This window comes from Mycetomoellerius zeteki, unplaced genomic scaffold, assembly GCF_001594055.1.
Source record: "Mycetomoellerius zeteki isolate Tzet28-1 unplaced genomic scaffold, Tzet1.0 scaffold336, whole genome shotgun sequence".
NCBI lineage: Eukaryota > Metazoa > Arthropoda > Insecta > Hymenoptera > Formicidae > Mycetomoellerius > Mycetomoellerius zeteki.
The window spans coordinates 186,525-213,274 of NW_017257323.1; the positions used below are offsets into that span (position 1 = coordinate 186,525).

The window sequence follows — 26,750 nt, forward strand, 5'->3', positions numbered from 1 at the left end:
ATGAATTTAACTCTCATATTCATGTGAATATAAAAACGAGAAGATATTATCATGTTAAATTTGATATGAATTTGATATCACCTTTTTATAGATAATCATGTATGTGATAGGGCGACCGTAATTTTAAACAAATGCGAATAAATTGTACCCTCCCTGGCAGACTGAAAAATATATACTTATGAATGTTCTGTTTTTAGTGCGTCTAATCTACACGGTACGTTTACCCCCTCAGGGTCGAGGCAGAAAGCATTTCATACGTTGAAAAGGATGCAAGGGCCAAGTTTGGGCTACCCTAATCCTAACCCTGAAACTACACGTGCAGTACATAGCCAGTGGTATCCCACGTGATTGCATTGATATCAAAATACAGGGTAACCATTCGTATAGATACAAACGAGTTCAATAGCGCTGCACTTGAAATGGATCTTTGACATGTGGCATGCCGCATGGTGCACGAACGTACAATAAGATAAGTTGCCATACGCTTTTGTGCAAAGAACTTTATAAGAGATTTGCATAAAATTTTAGAAGAGACTTCGATACAATGAAAATAAATTGCGCAATTTTCAATGGAGGAATAGCGAAGAGTGGGGAAATTGCGATTACGTGGTAAATGCGAACTAGTAGTATATTGGAGTAGTGATAACCTCTTATTTCTTGCATTTAATAAATAACAAATATACGCTTAGTATCAAACATGTATCAAGATAGAACGCACATGCCATTTAGAGTAAAGAGTATACATGTTTTCGATGATTTAATTTGATGTTGGAAAGTTGGGGAACTACGAAAAGAGAAAAGTTAAATAAAACCGACGATTATATATTAAGGATGTTTTATATATAATATATTTTCAAAACGATAACAAAATTATGAAAAAATTACAGATTATTTTAAATCATGTTTAAAAATAATACAACAAATTTGTTGACGGTTTACTATTTGGATCATAAGTTATAATATTTTAATAAATAGTAGTATTTTTTAAATCTGTGCTCTCTCTCTCTAATAAAAATATATGGAAATGTATTATAAAATAAATCATAAAAATCTCAATTTTTTAATATAAGAGTACATTATGTATTCAAGATTATTTATGTAGAGTTATGTGGCGATGCATGAAGTTGTCCAGTAAATTAACAAAATACTTATTTGTTCTGTATCTTTGTAACTAATCACTAAATCGTAATGAAACTTTGTATAAATTATTTTGAATATTTAAAGTACTTATAAAAGAAAAATTTAAATTTTTTTATCATTTTCAAAAATTTTCATTTTTAACAATGAAAATAATAACAAATAAAATAAAGAAACTACAAATATGTGTGTTATTAAACAAAAATATAATCTTATTCACACAACTTTCATATGTGTATAGTTTATTTGAAATGTAAATATTAAACATATTTCCAAATTTAATTTTCTTTGAAGGGACTGTACGTATGATACATCCTTAAATAATATATATAGCTATTAATATTTAATTAAAAAAAATAAATCTTGGAGTATAACTTTCAAAAATAAAAATGGATATAAACTCAATTAAAATGACTTATTTATATTTTCATTATATTATACTTCGTATTTTCTAAGCTAACGGCTTTCAAATGATTTTGAATCGACAGTGATAGTCATTTGCGGAATCCGTTGAATCCGGATTTGTTAATTGTAGGAGGGGGGGACCAATGCGGCGAACTGTGTGAACGAACGCATATGACAATCGCTGATCACAATAGCAATGCTTTGTCAATGTTGTATGTGCTCTGAAAAAGTAAAGAGTTATGCTTCGATGAACTTTGCGACAAGAGCTCCGGGAGAGCCCCTCAGAGAAACTCGAGTGAAAAGGGCGGGGTCGACGGACTCACGATACGAAATTTCGGGCACGTAGGAATATCTTGGAATACTTGCCATAGCGGATATTCGCGAGATGGTGGAATACGGTATTCCATAGAGAATCGTCGATCGAGATTTATAGTTACGATATGCGATCAAGATTGCGTATCCGGTGCCAAAAATAATTTTGATTCGCAACAGCTGTATTCCGTATTTTTCGCATTCGAAGAGAAGCACTTTTTGTGATATATCATGCATTCTCTGATGTAAATTTGATCTCTCTCTCTTTTTATCAAGTATGTGTGCGTGGAAAGATATAGTTTATAAATATTTACATTGTAATGGAAAATATAGATCATATAGTTGTGTTATAAATTAGTTATTGATGTATTGATTTATCACTGATGTTATTTTTTTGATATTAATACTAAATTTAGTTTGTTTTCTTATTATCTTGCTATTTTAATTGTCGTATATCCACCAAATTCCCTACTAACAACCTGATGTTATGGTATTAACATTTCCACCTGCGCAAAATTTTTCAATTCGCGACACGTGCGTATATATGCATAATTCACCGACTACTCGCTCCAAAGTGGAACGTCGCGAATGTGGGTCGGCACGTGCAGTAATTATGCGTCCGCCTAGGTATTGTACGCAGTTACGCACCCCTTCCGATCAAGGAGACCATGGGAGCGGGAGAAAAAGAGGCTGGAAGAGGGAGAGTGGGAACAGTTCGAGGGGGCGAATGAGAACCGTTACGAATGCATTTGGGATGTCTTGCATCGTAAGCGTGTCGTAGCGGTTAAAGACACTTCATTTACGGCAAATTAAAACCTCGATCCCAGGGGAAAGGGACAGGGACACATCTCAGCAGTATTCAATAGTTCTTCATCATCCAATACGAACAATGTGCTGCTCCCCTGTGACACCTTATGCTCACTCGAACCCCGTTTAAACTCGCTGCGACTCTCACATCGAGAACCGATTCATCCCCTCTGATTCACTCGCCTCAACTCGCTCCACTGGCTCTCCTGTTCACCGGAAAATGATTCCTTCATTCCCAATCAACTCTATTTCCGGGATACAATCTTCTCTTTCAATTCCATTTATTTGCTATCGTCATTCGCTCACTATGAACTTAATAATAAGTCAATTTTTAATTGGTACATTTTTAAGACATTTTTATGACCTTTGTAAACTTCGTGTTTCTCTGTATCTAAATATTAATACATTATATGAATATAATTTTTAGGGTTATGCTTTGAAAATGATGAGAATATGTGTCTGTTGTGTTGAAATAATCTAAGGAAATATTAATAACATATAGGGTGAATGCACCATCTGTGGCTACCTTTAAGCATTTCTCTATAACTTTAAGAAGTTTTTTTTAAATAATACATAAAAAGGAGATACCATTTACTTAAATACATTGTTTAATGTCTTAGTTTTTAATATTCAAAAAAATTTAAAAGGAAAAAAGCGAATGTATAATGAAAAAGTTAAATAGTAGAAAAAATTCCATTTTACATCATTTTTGGCCACCTATATACTTCCTATCATTACGAGGCTGACTATTAATTACTTGATGGCTACTAGTATTGTCTGCTATACTTGTGTCATATATATTATAGTTATTGATAAATTATTCTATTTATCGCATTTCGGGGATTCTTATCGTTTTTGACAAGATAACTGTGTCTTGAGTGTATTCCGTAAAAAATAATTTTTTTATACTATGAAAGAGGAAATATGAGGTTATTTGTCACATTATTAAACAAGAGAAATAATTGCGACGCGCATGTGTCGTGATTGCTGCGCACTAGAGCCAACCAAAACTAAAAGAACTTAATAAACAGTGAAAATGGCCAAAATGGATGCAGTGGCCACAAACGGTGCATTCACCCTATAAGAGAAAACAGAAAAGTATATGTTAATTCATAATTAACGATGTTAACGTCAACTTTTTCATTTTCAAACTTCAACTTTTCAAATTTCTCCGGTGACCTGCTGTTTCCGCCGAAACGACCCTCTTCGGTTCGATCGCACGAGCGGTCAGACGAGCTTCTGCCGTACATGTATAAACGAACGTGGCCGCGAATCGCGGAGGGTGGCCGAAGGGTAGTTGGATGGGCCGAAAGGGGGATCGGCGCGGCGCGGCGGGACCAGAGGCAGGCGAGGCTGGTTTGATCACGCGACGACTACGGCGACAACGACTAAGGCGAAGGTTATTGACATCTTGGGTAGTCTGCATGCGCGCGCGGTATTACGCGTCAGTATCGCCTTTGTTTCTCTCCTTTTTTTTCGCGTAAATTGCTCTTTATGTCATCTCTCTGCATCGAATGCGTTTACTTCATAATCCAAATTACGAAAGTTATCAAGAATAGTTCTTTATAATGTCTCCTAGTTGTTGTAACTACCGATATAACTAAAATTGCACGATTTTTAGGCCTTTATCTCTTTTTTGCATTTGGAATGATCCATATACATCGATAATAGATATTATCAATCGAGTGTACTTTAATATGAATGCTAGACTATATGTTGTATTAAGTGAATGTGTATGTTGCGCACACAAGCCTTTAACTATTGTAATTGACATGAATGGATCAATTGTGAACCCAGGAGCTATAAATAGAATTATTTTAGCTAGTTACAGAAATTATAATTAAAATCTCTTAAAGATTGATTAAAAATCTTTCCATAAAAAAATTTGTCTTACAATTACAGAAAAAACTTCTTTTATTTTATACTGGCATATTTTTCTAACGTAAAGTATAAATATTCCCTGTTTCTCAAATTCCGCTAAAATTTTACCTCCTAGAGATCTACGGACAAGTCAAACCACCAACGCTTGCCATCACCCAGTTTGCGGTAAACGCCATTTAGTTCTACTTTGCATAACAGCTTCGTAACGCCGTCGACGAAATCCGAGTGCGAGCGTACATTGACTTCGTTCCGCGCTTACTTGGCAGCAGGTGCATTTAGTCCGTTGCTTGTGGGAAACACCTGATAACTCGTGCTCACGTAGGTATACGTGCATCTGGGTGTGCGGTTCCTGTCCGTTTCTGATAGTCACCTGCCTTGTTTGTAACGTTTTCGTCGCAATCGTTTTCAATGCCTAACACATTTTTACACATTCTTATCATTTTTCCTTTTGATAAATGCAACGTGATGCGCGAAATGCATTTATCAAAAGTATATCGAAGCACTGAAGCTTCTAAATTAAAAAAAGTTAAACTGTCATAAGTTTTCCTGTAGAAATTTTATGAAATTTTTGCATCAATTAAAAATACTAGATTTTTAAACGAAAGTTACAAACGACAGGAAATTTGAAGAGACATGCGATCTTCGGATGCACCTGGCGTTGCGAACTTTTTAGAGAGGATATAGAAAATTAAAGAGACCACAAATGTTGCAAAATGCTTGCTCTCTCTCTCTCTCTCTCTCTTTAACGCAAATAATACAAACTCGTGAGATTTAATTTTCCTATCACATTCTCATTATACTGGGTGTCCCAGAATGACTGCCAAATATTTCGTGTAATACAGCGGACTAAACTGAGTCGAAAAATCTTCTACCATTTTGCAATTTTCGCAATAGTTAACAAGATATTAATTACTGAAAATCGTCGAATATTGATTTTTAATAATTTTTTACTCAAGTAAAATTTTACTCAAGTACAATTTTAAACTTAAAATCAGTGATTCTCATATCAATAACTATTCAATCTGTTGTTAGAATAATAATAAAATCAAAATAGTTAAATGCAAACAATTAAATACTAATTTATATAAAATAAAATCATAAACAAGCACAAATTTATAAACATATGCCAAATATGCATGATAAATGTTTTCATTCATGAATATTTTATTTCAGTTTCATTAATATTTTATAATTTTCGATTATAATTTAATATCGGTATTTTTTTGCGATTAAATATGTGTTTTCATAAAGCAGTTAAATTTATTGTTGTGATTATGAATGGTCAGATTTCACGTCAAAAGTTAAATTTCAGTTCTAATATCAGCATTATCTTCTATACTATCATGTGCTGCACCTGGAGAAGAACGCTAAATTAAGATTACTCATTTTCATCGATTGCTTCATTCTACACTGCGATTACAATCATATCCATAGCCGCTGGATGCGTCTATTGTTACCTCAAGAAAGCAACAGCTCATTTATCATAGCGTTCGTTTAATTACATTGCGGATCGCGATCTTATCTTTTCCTAGAAAAAATTCGTTATATCCTTCTAGACAAAAGCCCATTCAGAAAAAATCTCTTCCAATGAAAATATCCTGTCACCATTCTCATAGCGCTTAATTGCCCGTTGCAAAAGCGCAACGAGAAATTGCTCTAACGAATAAAATCGGATAAGGCTAGTGTTATAAACGCGTACATAACAAACTACGATTGCTATGCTTCGATGATATGGAAACTGAAAGTATTAAAGGAGAGAGAGAGAGAGAGAGAGAGAGAATGAAAGAAAAAGAAACGTTCGAAGCCTAGTTGTGTAGAATGCAGACGTAAGTTTCCCATTCACCATTTCAAACATGGGTGTATGTTTACTCGCTTAGAAAAGACGTGTATATCACAGAAGAATCAATGAGAATTACGTAATTGTTTAGCGATTAAAGTTGATGTTACGCGTTTCCGCGTGGATGAGTGTGAGAGGATAGAAATACACATATATTTGATGCAACTGTACGTAGTTGATTGTGATAATGTCATATGAATTTGCGACAGATTAATCTTAGAAAATTCACTTTTCTAAATATATGATAAAAATCTCAAATTAATAATATTTTAATAAGTATTATAATTATTTATAAAGTATTTTTGTAAATAATAATATTAATAGGATTTTCAATAACTTATAGCAAATTAATTAAAGTTTTTTTTAGGCTTAGGATTAAACTACATTTATAGTATGTTATTGTATTATAGCCAATTGTTTAAAATCTATGTTTTTGCAAAATCAAGATTATATGTATAACATAAGTTTTAGGAAAAACTTGAAATATATAAATTATATATTCCTTATCTCTTATGGGCTTTCTAATCATTATAGGTATCTAATTGTAAGTTTAGCTTTAAGTCTTAAGCCATAAGAAATTTACCAATCATAGTCAAGTATTCTTCTCATATTCGACTGTGATTGATTAATTTTTTACGGCTTAAAACTTAAAGTTTAAGTAATTTATTGTAGAAAGCCTATTATGTCTGTTCTACAGTAGGATCGCAAGTCGTAAGCCGTAAGAAATTAGCCAATCATAGTTGAATATGACAAAAATAATCAACTATGATTAATTAATTTCTTACGGCTTGCGACCCTGCTGTAGAACAGGCTTTAAAGATTTCAGAAAGACTTTCTGAAATAAGTTTTTCATCTGTAAATGGAAATTGATGAAATAAAATATAATAATATATATCTAACAGTTAATGATAATTATAACACAACAGGGAATAATAATTAAGTAATAGTATCACCATAGAGTTCTTCACGATTGAAATATCCATGTAAATTACTCTGCATAGTCATGAAATCATGCTCGACTGCCGGAAATAAATGCAATAAAGCCTCGTTCTAATTAACGTGCTACAGAGCGAAGCCGCGAAACGATATCTACCGTTGCAGAACTCGCCGTTCCGCAATGCGGGCGTCGGTTATAGTTTCGGAGTTAAGTCGCGATAAGTCGGTTAACGTGGTCGCGTTAAACAGTTCGTTCGCAAACTTTCCTCTCCTCGAAACGGAGCCATCACAGAGGAGACAAAGGCGCGGCCTTTTAACGGCACCGTGAAGTTATTTGGGGAGATATGGCAAGACACGCTCTTTGAAACGTCAATCAGCACCGCGTTCAAGGACTCGAGATGTGGCCCCATCCAGATTCCGTATTGTTCACATCGTGTCTCAATGGCCTCGACACTTCAACTCATCGACCGAGCGACCGACCGACCAACCGACACTTTTAAACCGTGTCCGAGTCGAGCAACCAAGCACTCGAGAACATAACGAATGGCGCGCGGAAGTGCACCCCGAGGGAAACAGAACGTTTCCTTAGTGAGGTGTGCATTCGTTAGGTAATAGTGTTGGCAACCATACGGTTTACAACTGGCTAATCCCATTTCCTTTCAAAGAATTAAGAAAAAGAAAATGAAGAAAAAGATCAAGATGATTGTTTTTTTTTCATTTCTTTCTTCATTCTTCAATGTATTAAAAAAAACGGTTACGTTAATTAATGTAACAATTATAAAACGGTTAAATTAATTAATGTAGGTAATAATAATTGTTAAAAAAATCATAATTACGAAATTTATTTTAATGAAACGCGCATGTTTCATTGGATTTTTAATTAAATTATTTAATTAGTTTCATTCACGCAGAAGGAACGATTTTGCTGATCTAAAAATCTAAAATTTTGTTAAATACAGATCTGAAAGTAATTTTGAAACTAATTCATAATATCCAAATAATTATGTTGGAAACTAAAAAACGATGAGAGGTGAGAGCAATACTGCAAAAAATTTTAATATTCTAACAACTAGTTTGAGTTTCCAACAAAATTATTTTCGAATTTGTATCCAGTAAAATTTTTATATTTTTCAGCACAATTCTTGCCATGCATTATTCATATATAATTAGGTATATTTATAATTGTATTACAAAGAGAAAAAATGGCGTCGATGCCGTTTTTTTTTATTGAAGGAGCAAAATGCGCGACATTTAGCGTCAATCTTTTTATTTATTTCTACGATTAAAGACAAGAAAGATTTACGATGTTAATCGGATTATCGATAAGACTAACTCGCTAATCATGATCGCACGATGCATCGAGACCGAAGAATCGTTAGATGCACTTTAGCACCAAGGCGAGGTGAGAAGCCGGCCAATTATCGGTGCAAGGAGCGAGCCGCAAAATCACGATTCGCGGCAGATATCGTGAACGACACTGCAAATAAATCCTACGGTGTTGCCATACAGTCGCGAGCGAATCCATGAAATACAATAAATCGATCAGCGAACGATGCAATTGAACGATGTGATGGGCAGGGAAATTGCGCAATGAGGGGATAAATGAGAGCCTGAATCACAACGATGCCGGATAAATGGCGAGATATTCTGTTTCGATACAGATATAGGCCAGTCGCCAGAGGTTTTAAAAAGGAAGCAATTCTAAATAGCTGTTTTCTTGTTGTAATCGACAGTTTGAGGTATAAAAAGACTAAATTTAAAAGTGCTACAACTTTAAGGCCCATTTTCGCAATAATACGATTGGCATAATAATGGCGACCGAGGTACTCTCAAACTCTTAATCTCTTTCCCGATAGATCGTCGATTCTTTAACCGCGAACCATAAATCTTTCTGCTTATACGTCGTAGAATTCACATTCAATGTTTCTTTTAATGTAATTCGAGACAGAAATGATTACAAATTAATTAAATTATTACAAATTAATTCAATCATTTCGTAACGCATATCTCTAGAATTGCTTCTTTATTGCCTTTAATCAAAAGTATCCATGCACAAATAGCGTCGTAGTAATAAAATTGAAGTGCAGGCGCCATTAAAAAACCGCAATCGACATAACAATAAGCGATAGGATAACGATGAATACCAGTATTGTATTGTAACGTATAGTCCATAATATTTGCATACATTATCGAACATATAAGATATCACAAGTTTATCAATTCTTTTTTTTTTAATAATTTTATAAGGGACAGTTTGCGAACCTGGTACAATAACGACACGCAGTTGCACGAGGAGGCATGTAATCTGGCTTTTCTTCGACAGAAATGTCGCACCGTGTCGTGTAGTTTATTTCCACGTCATAGAGGAATTATTGCGTAGATAGTGAGCGAACGATCAAGGAGAATTGCCGTGATTATCGTATAAACGATCGCATGTGCCCGCGTTGGTCATAACACTTGATGTGTAATTGGCATTTTTTTATGGTGACGCGGTGTCCTCGAGGTGCGTTGCCGTTTCCGAAGGACGAAGCTAGAGCACTCATCAGCTAGAGCCTAGAGGTTTCCCTGGAATTCTTGTTTGCCCCACATCTGTTGCATAAGCAATAATTGTAGTATGCGACACGTCTTAACAATCCTGCGTCACTAACGACTATTTAAGTGCACTCGCGAGATGCCGCGAATCGACTGCTAAAACGCATCTTATCTCAATCTGCCAGTTCATGCTTAGAAGGTTTAGAAGTTTTATGGGAACTTAATTTTCTACGAATCAGAAAATGATAAATTTAATTAGAGATTTTCTCGTAACTTTTAATCATTAAATCTTTTTATTAGAAAAAAAATTTCATATTTGAGTCTTAGAATTAACCTGCTATTAATATATGTATGTATATTATCACATCAATTATATTTAAGAATTTAATTTTATTAAGTGTTTAATTTAACTCAATTGTATTAAGTGCTTATATTCTGCAAATAATGTCTCAATTACAAATAATTCATGTAATTTTCATATACAATGCGATGACGTTTGAATAGGATGCGTCAAAATAACAGAATTAATAATGTTAAATGTTTTAAGTGTCGCGCTAAATGTTTTAAACGGTAAAAGATTGAAAGGGCAAACTTCTATTGCCACTTAAGTGTAATTGACAATCTATGAAGCGATCTATAATAAATTCAGTTCGTTTTGACGTCTTTAATATCGACTTCTTCATGCTGCAGACGAGTGACGTGTAAAAGTTCTTTGCCGTTCATTTAGATCATTTATAATCACTGCATCGATCGTTCGACGTTTTCTCGCGGCAAGATAAACGATGAGAAACGTTATCCATTAACACCATTTCTGTGAAACAGAAATAAAAGTATCAAACTTTTCGCTAGTAAGTTAGAAAAATCAACTATTTCTTGCCTTGTGTGGTATTGTATATTGGATTTAAAGATACATAAAATAATAAATATGCGTTTGTATAGTATATTAAACAAAATTCTTTTTTATAAATGTTTATTTATGAAAAAGAATTTAACACAAATAATTTACGCAACTGATTATTAGGAAGTAGTTATAGACGAAATGTCATACCATTTAATTATCTCATTAAAAACTTGTGGAATATCGGTTTCTTTTAATCGTATAAATAAATTTCGTATTTTATGGAAATTCTAGTATCACGAGTCAGAATTGGGCAGAGGTAAAGATGCACACACCATCCAGATAACGTAATCAAGTCATTTGAACTAAAAAAATATTCATCTTCTCTTAAATTCTTTATGAATCAATATAATCTGTTCGAAATGAGGAAAAAAAAATTAAAAATATATGCAAATGTATTTATATATAGCGTATTTGTATATTATCTATAATAAAAATAATATTTAATTTGCATAAAAATCAAAGTATACTTATTCTTATACAACATTAAGAAATAGAAAAACTAACAGAAGAATATCTTCTAAAAAAGAGCTCACAATTCATGACATAAAAAAGTGACATAAAAAAGTGTAATCTCTTAGGAATACTTTTAGAAAAGAAATAAAACGAAACAGGAATTCATTTTGTAAGTCGGATATAAAAAAAAGTCTTTTTAGAAGAGAGAGTTTAAAAAGAAAGTCTTTTTTAGACCCTCTATGCTATCTGGGCAGTTTATGAAATGGTGAACAACAGACAGTTGATTTAAAACGTTGAGCATAAAACGAAAGTTATGTTGTTTTTCGTGGAAATAAAGAATGTAGCAGAGACTCAGAGACGTTTCCGCCTACATCGTGTGCCTAGTTGTGCTATACGTTATGAAAACTTCGTATCGAAAAGTAATCAAACACAAGGGCACGTCTCCAAGAACTTGTGTGACAAAACGGCAATCAGATTAAATGTTATCCATTAGAGACAATTTTCTAGGCTCTGGTAATTAATTCTATACTGTATAAATTTTGTTAACAATAAATACAGAACCGTAAACATATAAAGCAAGTGGTATGACATTTCGTGCGCCACCCTGCATAAACCCTGATATGTACGTCTTTACCTCCGCCTAATTTCGACTCATGATGCCACACCTAACAGAATTTTCATCAAGTACAAAATTTATTGACACATTAAAAAAAAATCTATCTACAAGTATAGTTTTAATAAGATAATTAAATGGTATGGCATTTTCTCTCTCTTTCTCTCTCTCTCTCTCGTGCGCCATCCCGTATATAATTTTTAAAAAAAGTTTATACCGTTCTCACATAAAATTCTTCGTACGAAAATGAAAATGTTTTCTCACGAAAAATTCAGCGCAAGGAAACTCCTGTAAAAGATCTAATACGATTAGAATATCATTCTGTATTAGAATTAAGCGATTTGTACAGAAATCATGTTTCACAGATTGTCGATGCATTCGTCACGCAAAGCTCGACGCGACACACTCATCGGTCTTTCAGTAAAACGCAATGTTATCATCGGCGCGTACGTGAATCGTAAACAGAAACGTTGAGTAACCGGGTCGTTACTCTCTCGCGGAATAATCGTGCGATAACGTAACGTTCACCGGGTGGCATTTCAATCGAAATGCAGACGATAGGTACTAGAAATTCCTTTTTCTATCATACGGACATGCTTACAGATAAAAAGCTGCGGGAAGCTCGTTAAAAGATAGTTTGTGCGATTTGTATAAACAATTTAAATTTAATTAAATTTTAACAAATATTTTTTAAAATTCTAAATACTCGAAACTAATTCCAACCTATTGTTTACATAAATATGCAATAAACTTTATAAATTTATTAAATAAATTCTTTATCAAAAATTAATCAATTTATTACAGTTTTTTTTATATAAATATATTTTTTTCTAATTCAAAATTGTTTTATATAATTATATTAATATAGAGAATTTCGTTTATAATTATTAATATTTTAATTATTCAATTTTTTGTTGTTGCAAACATTAAACATGCAATATCGAAACATGGAAGTTTTAAGATTGATATATTCGTGACAAAAAAGCAAAAATAAAATCGATGATCAATCGGAATTTGCAGACTGCTAACTGTACATCAGAATTTCCTCTGTTCTTTCTATTTTTTCTCTAGGAGAGGAGTCAAAGGTCGCGAAAGGGCTTTGGCAGGTAGATATAGCCGAGTAATGGTACTTAATAATAGGTTCGTAACGCGTGAGGGCAGGTGTGTGAGTCGCGATGATTAATTAACCAATGATAGGTTTAACTTGCCTTCTCGTGGCTTTTCTATCGGCTCTCTCGCTCCTTACGCGACTGATTGATGATTACACGGCTCGCGGATGCTGGCTGCGTTGTGTTTAAACACGCGCAGAATCACGGAAATGTCGAGAAACATCGATTGCGATGTCGATAATCTCATTCCGGGAATTCTTCGAAAACATCGACGATCAGGTCGTTCGATGAGTATACCTGGGCGCGCCAAAGGTTCGAAACCGGTATTCGAATTACGAAACTGGGGATAGAACGAGTGGAAAAATTCCAGAAAGTATTACGAAATCGCGCGTGATAAATTAAAAATATTCAATTTCAGGAGAAAAGCTTATCACTACCAACGTTAAACGGGACTTCGAGCTTTTTTTAATATGTTATTTTCCAAAATTCTTGTTAACATTCCTAGAATTGGAGATAAAATCTGCAGTCGCGAGAAAATCTCAAGGTAGAATCTCGTTTCATGGTTTGCGTTTGGCCTCGTTCGTTCCCAAGACAAAAATCGTGACCACCGAAAATACTCTTGCGATCATCAAGGGGCATCTGTTCCTGTCTTACGAGCACGTGGTGTAAGATGAGGAGGGTTAAAGTGGCTGCTCGAGGAAATATACTTGCTATCTCCGAAAGAAAAAAAAGAGAAAAGAATAACATGAGCCCGAAAGAAAAATTCCTCGCGTTCGTGAGCTGTGCTCATTATTTCTCCGAGAGTTGTTGTCTTTTTACGGTTACCGTGAGAAAGATAAACTCGATTAAGAGTCATCGGTTGCAACACGCGTCGATCTTATGTATGTCATAAAGTATTATCACTCGTGTACTTGTGAAAAACTATCATTAATTTAATCGTTACAATTATTCACTTAGAATTTTCTTTTGTTTTCAATTAATGTGGTTACAAATGTATTCGTGAACAGTTATCTGTAATATTCATGGGAAACTAAATGAGTATTTGTACGGAATAATAATTACTAGAAATACATAAATACATTGATTATATACATTTATATATAATTAAATACTCAACAGTACTTTTTAATATACTCAATTTTCATGCAGTTCTCTTCCAGACATCTTCAAACTTGTTTGCTTTTCAACGATGCTTCACGTACCGTAGATAAGTCAATATACTTTACCGATATCTATAGGGAGTGGACAAACCTTATCGCTTACAAACTTTTTTCATAACGATGTACTCTAATGCGGTAAAGAGTTTTATTCAGAACACGTGCCTCGGTGTCAAGCCAACTAAAATTAAGCGGGAAAGTCCCCCTGCCTAGATGCCTACCTCTCCTGTGCTTGCGTCACCCCTCGATGAGCCCCCTCCTATTCTTCGATGCCAGCTGGCAACCGGAAGTAAGAGTAAGAAGCCGGGTGAGGAAATAAAGGAGGCAACGACGAGGGGTGGTGAAAACCCGAAGACGAAGCTGCAGACGAGGACCGTTGCGGCCCACTTTTATTTCCGTCCGCGTCATTATTATTCGTATACGGGGGTCCGTGATATATCCATAGCGGAGTGCACGGGGTAGAAAGGGGAAAATTTCGAGCGAAACAGCTGACGCGGGAAACCTTTTAATTCTCAAGAAGCGAGTATAAAATTTTACGTTACCAGAAAAAAGTATATAACGATCAATAGATTTCAAACAAGTTTGTTAATAAGATTATGCATTAACAATAGAGTCCGACCGAAATTTCGGTTTCGGTAAAAAATCAGGGTTTCGATTTGAATTCAGTTTCGGCCGAAATTAAGAGAAAATTTCGGTGGGTAAACCGAAACTATACAAGTTGCAAAGCGCCGGTGAGCATTTAAAAAACAACTGTTCGATTTTAATTATTAACTCGTTGATTAAGCTTAAGACAATTAGAGTACAAATTTTGATGTCATCCTAATAATAACTGTGACTTGATTTCTTTAAAAGTTGAGGATGCAATATTATTATATTATTATAGTTAGATGTTTTAATAAAATCTCTGTAAATTAATTTAAAAACATGGAGATTACGACTCCGGCCGAAAGAAATGTGATTCCGTTAGCTTTTCTGTCTCTCTCTCTCTCTCTCTCACTTTTTTTTTAGTAAGACTTAGAGTTTCGGTTTCGGCCGAAATTGAATGACAACCGAATACTCGTCTTCGGCCGGAGGTCAAAATGTGGTTTCGGTCGGACTCTAATTAACATGTAAAATCTCTGTTACTTTATTTTGTAAGCCATACATTTATAATAATTCTTAAGCACTGTTATTTTATAAAAAAAAATTGTTAAAATGTATTTCTCAGAGAAAAAGTGGAATTAAAAAAATTATCAGATACATTCTGGACACCTTGTATGATCTAATTTATACTTATTAGAGAGTACATCAATCCTTTATGATTAAAAAAAAATGAGACATACGTTCTTTCACATAAATACCGCAGCCACATAAAATTTCCATGTTTTATTATATGAATTTAAAAGAGGAAACGTTGCAGAACGTGCTTATGAATTAATGCCTTCATTAAAATATGATTATTTAAGCAGGTAGCAGAGGCTTGATTACAAGGTTCTCGTATATTTGCCTAAAGGGGCAACAGTAAATTTGAAATATCATATTTACCCAAGGGAAAGCGAGCGGTTTCGCGCAGTTTCATGTTTGATACTAAATAAAAAATTGGTTAATACTAAACGTGTGAAAGTAAACTTTATTCAAACATTCCTGTTGTATAAAGTATTTCATCCTCAAGAAAAACAATAAAAACAATTACTATTGTGTTTTTAAATGTAGCATTTAAAAAGTGAAAGTCAATATGTTCATAAAAGAATACATGACAATTCTAGTAAATGTCTAAAAAGAATCATTTGTTTCATCACACTGCCATAGTGTCTCTTTGTGTAACAACAAATTTCTTCAAATACAAAAGAAGCAGGTATTTATTATCAATACCGAATTAGGAGAAAAATATTTTTTCCCAAGGCTAGATAGCTTTTCTCAATAGGAAGCCTATCAAACTAACCGTTCGCTGGTAGTTCGGAGTGCTGTGAACCTGCTCGACCAGGTCGAACCACATCCTGCGTATGGCCATTTCCGCAGAAGCCAGTCGACTGCGGAATCCTCTCGATGCGCTCGACGCGATATTACAGAACCGCATTAGCGATATTAGATTTCCGAAGTCAATATTATGATATCCTGAATTTATACACATTTATCTAACTGACTATTCATACGAGCCGTATTGTTTGACATATAAACAGTTCATTTGCCCGTTTAGATAACTAAAGGAAAGATAAAAATTTGCATACCTTGTTTCTGCTAATTCTAAGTTTAACTATTCGACTAAACGTTAACTTTCTTGAAAGTGTATTACATTCGGTATAATATTTATATAATAAAAATATCACTGGTAATTTTAACTTGAATATTTCTTTTTAATCAAGTGTGGAATCTTGTAGACATATGTTTACAAGTAAAATATATGTATTTATGAGAAACTCTTAGCGAGTCTAAAATTAAGTATTTATACATACATATCCATAAAATTATTTATTTATGCAATATGTGCAGATGTGTGCGTGCGTGCGTGCGTGCGTGTGTGTGTTATGTCAATAGTCTCTCCTTTTCCTTCTCTCTTTTATCCCTTCGTTTTCTTCATCTGGACTTCAATGTCCCCTCGAGAACGTAAATTCTGATTTCACCAGGATCAGCGATATCCCTGGCGAGATACCTACTTGAGCCTGAAGGTTCAAGGCTAGCCATACTTTCAACCGCGCTGCTCGCAGGTCTCGTGCAGCTTCAAGAGAAGTTACGTGAAATGTCGGCGGCGCATAGGAATATTATCTAGCGGATGTAATAAATTATTAAATCGTGTTGCAACGATGTCTTGATAATCTTTTAATGCATTTTGGTACATATAATTTCATATAAATGATAAATAACGCAAATAAAAATACCATGTTGACTTGATCATCATGGAGAATCATGTTTAAGTGAAGCAAGGAAAAAAATTGAAGAGAAATATTTTTGAAAATAAATTTGATAAGCGAACATCGTTCTCACAAATCGAATACATTCGAGACGTATAAACGCGCACACCGGCATTAAATTACACCCGGCAGACGTTATTTTATCTGCTTCTTCCCGGCGGCGACGGAGCCTGTTTCACCCTTGGGAATTAAAATTCCCACCGACCCGCAGGGAAGAATCCGAAGCCCGGCGCCGTTTGTGCGGCCGATTACCTGAGTCAGCTGTCTCAGTGTGTAGCGTCTTTACAGGACTCGGGGACTGGCGGTACGAGAGGCTGGAAAAAAAAGCACGGGTTCTTTCCTAGGCCTTTACGAGGCCCAATGAACGATCCCTAAAGGTGGAAGATTCCTCCCTCGATCGGGAAAAAGAAGCCTCAGCTGTATGTCGATGGAATCAACATTCATCCCGATATGTATTTCGCCAAAGGCAGCAATTTTTGTTTGTGGTAATATAATCGTAATTTCTGATCTTAGACAGAAGTTAGGAGCCATTTAATTATTTGCAAAGATTTAGTTTAATTTTATGGCAACATAATAAAAAATATATGAGTGTGAGGCGCGTTTTCAGATTTAATATAAATAAAAACAAAAGATTGAGAAAAAAGATATCTTTTTCTCATTTAATTTCTGTTGTAACCGAACATTTGTAACTTATATAATAATGAAAAGGAGAAATATGTCGATACGCTTTCGAAAAGACGATACTAATTTCTGAAAAAACCGATTTCAGAAAGACTTGATCTTGGAAAGAAAAGCGCATTGTTGTTTTCGCGGCAAAATCGCGTGGTGATAAATCGTGGTTTTCTTGACTTTATGGCTATTTGGAGTAACAGAGCTCGCGTGCGTCGTAAAAAGTGGCTCCGATTCAAGCCTGACGTTAATTTTCCGCCGGCGTCGATGATACTTAAACTAGAGCTAAAGCAATTTCGGCCGGTGAGAACTTTTTCCTCTAGCCTTTCAATTGCACTCTTCAATCGCTGCCGCATTCAGGCGTGACCAGAATTTATAACTAATTCTTTCAAATGTTAAATTCAACGAAAGGGCTTTAATAATATTACAGCTCGAGATTATTCAATTTTTAACGCCTTACTATCTCTTTATAGACTTTTAAGCGTCGTAAATAGGAAGAATGTTTATTCGATGTAAAAAAAAGATGTAATTTTGTTGCTCGAGAATTTTAATGTAATTCCTTTTTATTGTATGCATTTCCAAATCTATACTTTCATGTTTTTAAGCACTATATATATAAGATTTATAACTTACAATTTGGTTCGCTATTAAATTTTTGGCGATATGTAGATAGTTGATAAACAATTTACGTATTATTCTTTTTGAATTTTTAGATGCAAGGTACACGATTAAAGGTGTCATTCTACAAACATTTTATAGATTCTTTAAAATTCTTAATTCAGACATTATCTACCTATAATACAACTTCAGAGACTGAAGTGGATAGGTTCGACATCTTCAAACGATTCATTAACGGTTCTTGTAATCCCCATACACACACACACACACACACACACACACACACACACACACACATTTTTAAGTCTTCTGTTTTTTGTCTCTAAGATAAATGTATAGGACTAGGACTGAGAATAAGGAGGTCTTTATGCCTTCATAGGAGCTAATATACCCTGCCCAGGTGAAACTTAGTTTCGGGACACATCGCAATCCGGTTCCCACGGTACAGACCAGGTAACCCGGAATGTTTTCCTCGTAATTCTGTTCGTAGCATTCCTCTCTTTTTACATTCTTATTTATCTTCGTTTCCCTCCGCAATGCATTATAAAATCAAACGGGAATATTGTTTCTCCACATCTCTTCAGGTAAAAAGATCGAAAATAATAACGAGAGAAAGAAGCTAGTTTATATACAAATACTTCGCAAAAGAAATGATATTTTATTAAATTTTCGCTAAAGGAATATGTGGATAAATTAAGATCTACAAGAATAGAAACTAGTCGAAACTTTTTGCTCGATAGCTCGATGACTCGACGGCTTGTCGATTGAACTTGAAGATCGTAATGCGTTAAAATGTAAACATTTCGGAGAATTGTCTCGAGTGTGACGCGCAAAAATATCTTAACTATCGAGAGCTGTCTTACAAAATTGGAGCAATTTGAATGCGAGCGTGTCCCTCGCGTTGGTTTTCTTTGCGTGTATGTTACAACGTCTATCCCCTGGGGCAATATGCTTTCTAGTTTCTAACTTTATTCAACGGCAGTACTTTAAAGGAGCGTTTCCATGGTCACGCTATAAGCATAGCAATAGTCATTTCCCACTTGTATTCTCAGAGAGTTTAAACTTTATCCTCCGGCAAACTCACTGTTGACGATCGAAGGAGCTGACGAGCACCAATTTCGCTATCTTTTACAGCACTGCGCTGTAGTAATTACGCATGACGGCGATAAAATCGCAGCCTCTGAACGAACGGATTTGTTACTCGATCAATTGAGAATGAATCCGATAGAAGATAAAAATAAATGACGATCCGAATACTCACGGACTGGTATCTTCTTGGGATCGACGGTGCTGAGTCGCTCTTCGACTTTGTCGAGCTTATGACGTAGGTCGCCGCTTCTTTCGGCGACTTGAGCTAGTTCGGCGGTGAGGTTCGCGAAGATGTCCTCCGCGACGGTGAGGAGAGAGGCCAACTGTTTGAGGGAACTGGTGAGGGCGCCGTTCGCCACCGCTTCGAGCTCGGCGCCCACCGGCCAGCCCGGATGCGAGCCCGCCGGCACGTGGCCACGGCACACGTGCCGCGGCTCTACCTTCCGCATCACAAACGGCATCGCGACGACGACGACGGCGACGACGACGACGACGACGACGATGGTGCCGGCGGGTTGCTGCTGAGTAGCGTATCCCTAATCGGTCGCACTCGCGCATAACACACTTTACCGCTGATTCTCCCTTATCACCGGAGCACCGCATCGCTGCACGCTGATCCGCGAAATCGGCCGAATTCCGCGGATCCTCCGTGCCACCGGCGCGATCTCATGCTGCGCGATGTGCCACTGATCTCTTCCTGTCACTATCGAGCCGTCGTATATCTCGCTATCGCGTCACCGCGACTCGCTTTCCTTTTTTTCTTTAATTCTCTCAGCGCACTTTCACTCCTCCGCACACTCCTGTTGAATCACGAAAGATCGAAAACGAAACAACACGCGGCGCATTACAAGTCGACGCTCGAATTTCGGAAGGCGTGCGTGTGCAGCATTGCGGTGGATTCTTCGAAAATGTCGACACTCGTGAGATTCTTTCGCGCAAACTTTTTTACGGATCATTACAGGATGATTACGGTTGAATTGAGAAAACGCGCGAAACGACGACGCACAGCGGTGCGAACGTACCGCGCGCCGCGACGATGGTACGCCAAGTGCCGGCCGGTCCGGCAACCAGTCGCCGAGCAGTAGCAGCCGGCTGGTTCTCCCATTCAAGCGGTTGTATAAAAGGCGCCTTTCCCAGCTATCTGCTCGTCAGACAAGCCGCTGTCGCCATCTATCTTTACAGCATGGCCGTGCGATAGTATCTACTGCCGCGTTACGATATTTTTTATATTAAAAGTATCCGATAATACATTTCATATTAAAAATATATGTATAATATAATTAATGTACATTCTATTAAAATATTGAAATAATAATATATTAATATGAAAAATGTGCACGAGGCTGTTTTATCGCATCAGTTTAACCAACAATGAGTAATGTAGAAACCAGAAAACCTTTAGAAGCTACACAATTTTGAATCTGCAGAAAACCTTTAACAATGAAACAGAAGCAAGAGTATTATCTTCTATAGGGGGGGGGGGAGGTGAATACTGTGGAAGTTTATATTAAATTGATACACAAATTAAGATACTAATCAAAGATATAAAATAAAACAATTAAAAGTGCATTCTTATAAATGACAGAAATTTCGAAAGTAGTTTTAATACACTTCTTAGAAGAAGGAATTAAACGAACAGATTTAAAAAATTGATTGCATATTATAACATATGTTATACAATAATATTTATATAATATTAATACATAATTGAAATAAAAATTAAGATTACCTTATGCGTATATAATTTTTCTTATCTCTTCAAATTACGTAAAATGTTTAATATATATATTTCTGAAAACTATTCATGATGTATTGTATATTAGATAAGTATTATAGACGATTATCTGTTAGTATGAATGCTTTATGGTACCGTCAACCGTGAAATCTGTTATCTACATCGCACAGGGAAATTGATATATAAAATTCCGACATAGTGAGAACTTGAATGCCCAATTAACATTCTTCAAAATGCATTGTATTTAATTAAACCAGATTTTTCCCGTCAATAGTTATAATAATATTATAGGACTATAATACATCTGTAAAAATAAAATAGTTGAAAAGAGTAGTGTGGTTCTTCGTATTTTAATTATTGATTATTGATATTAATTATAGAATGCATATCTACTATATAAATAAATATACACGATCCAATTACATGTTCATTCTCATGGAAACTTCATAGACGACTGCACTATCCTAACTTAGCCAACGCGAGATGCGCGCTGCATACGCGAACTATCGACCCGTGATAGCCGCCGATTGAGTTAACGAACGTCGTAATTCGCGTTTATTTTCATAGCCAACTAAACAAAAAGTTACACACAGCGGCGGTAGAAACTCGACGAGTGCAACGCTCGTTAACGTAACAAATTTAGCAGGCTGGTCGGATTCGATTCGGCGTAAAGTAAGCTCCAGAATTGGGTTGATGTAATTGATAGTCCGAACTTATCCTTGCCTCTCTGTCCTCCCTTCTCTTTGGAAGAATCTAATGGTTGCGAGTTACCGGCAGTTAGCGCTTTCTTTCACTTGGCCTTAATTTTCGCCGTATGTGCAATTTCACACGATAAAGTCTCGCACTTAGGGCTTCGGAATGACTCTTCTCGCCTCGAAAGATCCACTTTTCGGGAAAAACGATTGCCCGTAAAATGTGCCGCAACCTTAATTTTATGGAATCACAAATGGTATTATTGCAATCGAAATAACAAAATGATATCATAAATTCGGGTAACATCTTAGATACATTTTGACAAGCATTCAAATTACTTTTCGAAACGCAGAGATCCACAATGCTGATATTGCACATCCGACGCCAGAATTTTGAGTTTAATTTATATATTCGTCCTGTATAACATGGTTTAATGTTGATATGACATGAAAACCAGATGGACACCCTTGGCTTTAAAAGTCCTGCAAATGTGAATCCGCAGAAAATATAGAAATCTGTAAGGCTAGGTCCACAACCTTGCTTTGAGAGGCCGTAGGCCGTAAGCTTTAAGTTGCACGGAAAAAAAATGTTTCTGGTTTTTACAGCTAATTCTGATTAGCTGAAATTGTATTAGAAAACGGAAGTCTATTTTTAAAATCTTACAACTTTTTTTTAAATAAAATTTATTATAATTCATTTCATTGTATTCTTTGTCTCAAATTATGACAACTGTTTCAACGCTACTATATATTAGCTTTCCCTGTGAAGCAACACGTACGAAACTCAGAATTAATTGTCTGTGTCTGGTGTTCATTCGAATGAATTTAAAAATAGGTATATGATAAGATTACATATACCAGCAGACTTTTAACAAGACTTAAAAGTCCAAGTTATATGCTGTCCTCGAAGTAAACAGCTTGTATGTTTTTCATGTGCCTTTTTGGATAGATTTAATCGGGATCGTACTTGAAAATGACTAGGTTAGGTTATGGACTACTATGCTAAAATCGTGTTTTACGTTGTTTATTATCCAGCACGTATCTCAACTCTGCGCGAAAGAGATACATGCTTAGGGATTGGTATGAATTGAAGGGATCCCATAAAAGGGTACAGTCGAAATAAAAATCTAGGAACGTTCAAAAAATTTCGTACGTTTCGTAACTTTTATTACGTCACATATCTTCTTAATTCTGATATACAAAATAGTAAATAACTTTCAAATGAATACGCTTAAGCATTATGACAGCCAAAGAAAGAAATAATTGAGCAGGAAATGTATTTTACACTTGGAATTTCAAAAATTCCAAATCGAATAAAGTAGGCATAGAAATTGACAGATCTAAGATTTTATTATTGTATTATTGTTTATACTAAGTGTATATTTTTTCTTGAATTTAAAAAAAATTCAACATTGATTACATGTCAACATATTTGGGCTTTCCCATTGGGTATTCGCGCGTACTGCCTGTGTTGTGTTGTGTGTGCGATTATATTTTCTTTACATAGGTAAATACTACGTACTATTAGCAGTCTCGGTCCTTTTCCGGATTAATGAACAACCAGGGGCTGTAGCAATTTATTACCGGTATAAAGCAAATGAACTTAAACTAATACAGCCCATTATACAAGTATAATTTACAATTATGCTATAGTTAGTTGCAGTACTCCAAATTGTTTGTACAATTACTCGATCAGGTAGTCCTTAAGAATCCATTCATCTTCTATTTTTAGCCAGGCAGCATGTTCGCGCGGTTGTACGTACACGGACGCGGTGAGCTACGGCGTGCTGTTTTTAGCTCACGCGCAAACAACATTGAGCAATGGGTGCATCGGGGATATCCGCCGGACAATCGAAGGTTCAGAGTGCATAATTACACATGGTGACAGTACCCCTTAAGTTAGCCGGGGCTGCCCGCACAGGACGACACGGATATACACTCGCGTGTACGTGTTTGGCCACCACCAAGCGCGTCGTTTCTTGTTTCAACCGGGTTGCAATGGCAGGATTTACCTGCCCTTTCAGCGGCACTGCCGACTTCTTTTTATGGATGGGGGATATCTTTAGCGCGTGGGATTTATGTCAACAGACCTCGGACAATGGCCGAATTGAAGGACGGAGGAAGGTTTCGGAGTTATTCGATCGGCTCGACAACATCGAGCATCGGCGAATAATTAAGACTGCATAAAAAGTACCAAAGAATCTGTTGTGACAGAAAGTGCATTTAATTGACGGTATTTTTGAGAACGGGCAAACAGTTTCTTTGAATACTTCGGGATATGATCTCGACGAACCACGTCGAAAATAACTACGCAGTTAGAAAAAGTTGTAACTACAATACTTCGAATATGTGCACCTTAATCATCTTCCTTACTCATCTTTGTGTACTTTTCAACCAGGATTTTTAAAAAGAGAGGTAAAACCATTAAAATTATCACTAACATTTTAAAGGGATTCTATGACGTTTTAAAAGGATCCTATCACTTTAGAATTCACTTAAACCGTTGATAATTTTAAATACATTTATCTCTTTTTAAAAGTTCTGATTATACGAACATAACTTTGAAAATATCTTAAATTCTTTGTAAATTTTTTTGAGATTCAAATTTATTTAGACGAACGTTTCGATTCAATTGAATTATGAACATTAACTGCAAGATTTGATCGTAAGAATAATTCGTGACAGTTCGCTTGCATAATATCATTCCTGATCTTAAACATAAAAGATTTCATATCTAAAAATCTGTTTTTTTCTAATATCAATGTTTCTATCGAACTATCAACTTCTTTAAAAAATGTCACACACAATCTTTAAGTCCACATTAAGAAACTGCCTCACATCCATTTTACAATGACCAAGGATTACCACTCGGAGTAAATAACCGATGTTTGAAATATTAACAATTTTTTAACTGAACAAGAGTTTGAAGGATTATAAAACAGTGTACCAATTAATAATAAAGACTAAAATTATGTTACCGTAAGTTTTTTGTCCACTGAGGATGGTTATGTGAGAACCGAAACGTTTGGAGAATCATTGTATATTGCATATCTGAAAGTAAAAAATCTAGTTGCTGTCAAGCATGTCAGCGTGCTAAGCTCATTGCTCTTTTTATAGACACTCTATTATTTCAAATTATAATTTATTGAACTTCTGGAGACTTAGTGTTAATTTTTTTAGTCTCTTCCCTTTTTAATGCGTCATCTGAAATATAAAACGCAACGTGAGAAAAATATCTCTCTGCCGTGAAAACGATCATTCAAGACTTTATACGAAAGCGTAAAAAAAAACCGAACTATACTTACTTGAATTTTTTTCGCCAAATGCTTGGACGAAGAATTCGCATCCGGCCGCCGCGATGCAACAATGTTCGCGAACATATTCAGGAATGTTTCATGGCTTTCGGAGGACGCTGTACCATTCGATAGGCACGCAGACCGAAAACAACAGGCCGAGTTATTTCGATCGGTCGTTGGGAATCTTCGGATTCTACAAGTCGCAGAGCAGCGATACGAAAAAGTACCGGAAGGGTTGCCGCAAAATCGAGTCGAGAGAACATAGGGCTATCGCGGCGGAATGGCGGGAGGAGATACGAGGTTGAGAAGAGAGATAGGATGGATGGGGGAGGCGAAGGAAAAGGGGAGGAAAAGAAAGCGAAAGAGAGAGAGGGAGAGAAGAGATGCACCGCCACCGCGTGCAAATTCCCTCCCCGCGAGTTCCGTGCGCAGTGCGATGCCTAGCCCTAGGGGCACAGCGTATACCCCTTTTCCCGCCCACCCGTTAGACGAGCAGTACGAGCACGCTGCATTCTCCCTCCTCCCGTCGCGGGAGGTTCTTTCATCCTTTTCCCACCTTGGGGCTTGGATCCTCGCGCCACGATCCTCTGTCCTTTTCTCTCATTCGTCTCCCACTCCTTTCTACGTTGCACAAAGTTGCAATTTATAGCCGTCTCTCTCGCCCCCATTCGTCCTTCTCTTCATCCCCCACTATCGTCCATCTCCCACTCTGGCTTTCTTACCCCCGCCGAGGCAGTCGAGACACCCACCAGTTACGGCAGCTACGCCACTCTGCGATACTCTCCGCGTACATCTCCCTACCGTTTGCCGAGGATACTCTCGCGGTTGTCTCTTCCTCGTTCCTCACCCGTCCTCTCTCGCTCACTCCCTCTCTTTCGCTCTCTCACGTGCCACGCCGTCGGACGATCGGCGCGCCGAAGTGCGGCGACAGGCGTCGCAAATTCGCTCCTCGTAACTTCGGCTCCGCTCGGTCGGTTCCGAGCAATCCGAGCGCCGGCCGGAGGAATTTCGCCAGTATGCGCCGCGCTGCCTTGCCGGCAAGTTGTACGTAGTGAATAGGTTTTCTTTCTTCAGACGATACGTGCGAATCGTCGTTTCTCCCGAGTCACCAAGCGAGGCGATAGCATTCGCGCGCTCGTAAATCTGTCACTTTCTTCGGAGCGAGGGAACGCGCACGGCAACTATCAACGGAGTAACGGACGACAGCTCATCCGGATCCGGAGGGGACTCGCACGTCATTCACGTTTGCAGAAAACGAGGTGCGCAAGATCGCGAGAGGAATACTCGCGCGCGCGGAGCGACAACGTGGAGGATCCGAGGGTATCGATGAGAGATATCAGGGGGAACGGTCTTCCAAGGGCAACGAGGGCAAAGGTCATCACCGCCGTCATCGTGATCGCACCGTCGGCGGTCTCTACCGAAAATCCCGCCGACCATACAGGAGAAGAGGAGTGTTCGCCACGCGAATCACGTCGCGATACCGTGTCGAGCAGCCATCGTCAACGACGACGACGTAGAGCGTAGATCTACCCGTAGCGGGCCAACTTCCTATCAAAACATGGCCACGTGACCCCCGGACGGCACGGCTTGTAAACACAGAGTTTGACCACGTGGTCTGCTCCCTCTTTCCGCTGCTCCGAGCCGAGCGCCTATCTGTTTCTCTCTCTCTCTCTCTCTCTCTCC

At 36.7% G+C, this 26,750-nt stretch overlaps 1 protein-coding gene across 1 annotated transcript in view; it reads right to left on the minus strand.

The window, feature by feature from the left end:
• The window catches only part of LOC108725315 (wiskott-Aldrich syndrome protein family member 2), a 79,696-nt gene extending 59,885 nt beyond the window's left edge, over positions 1–19,811 (minus strand). Inside the window, exon 1 of the mRNA XM_018452247.1 lies at positions 19,517–19,811. Coding sequence (XP_018307749.1) covers positions 19,517–19,805 — 289 coding nt within the window. The 5' untranslated portion in view covers positions 19,806–19,811. The remainder of the gene's footprint in view (positions 1–19,516) is intronic.
• Positions 19,812–26,750: the final 6,939 nt, after the last annotated feature.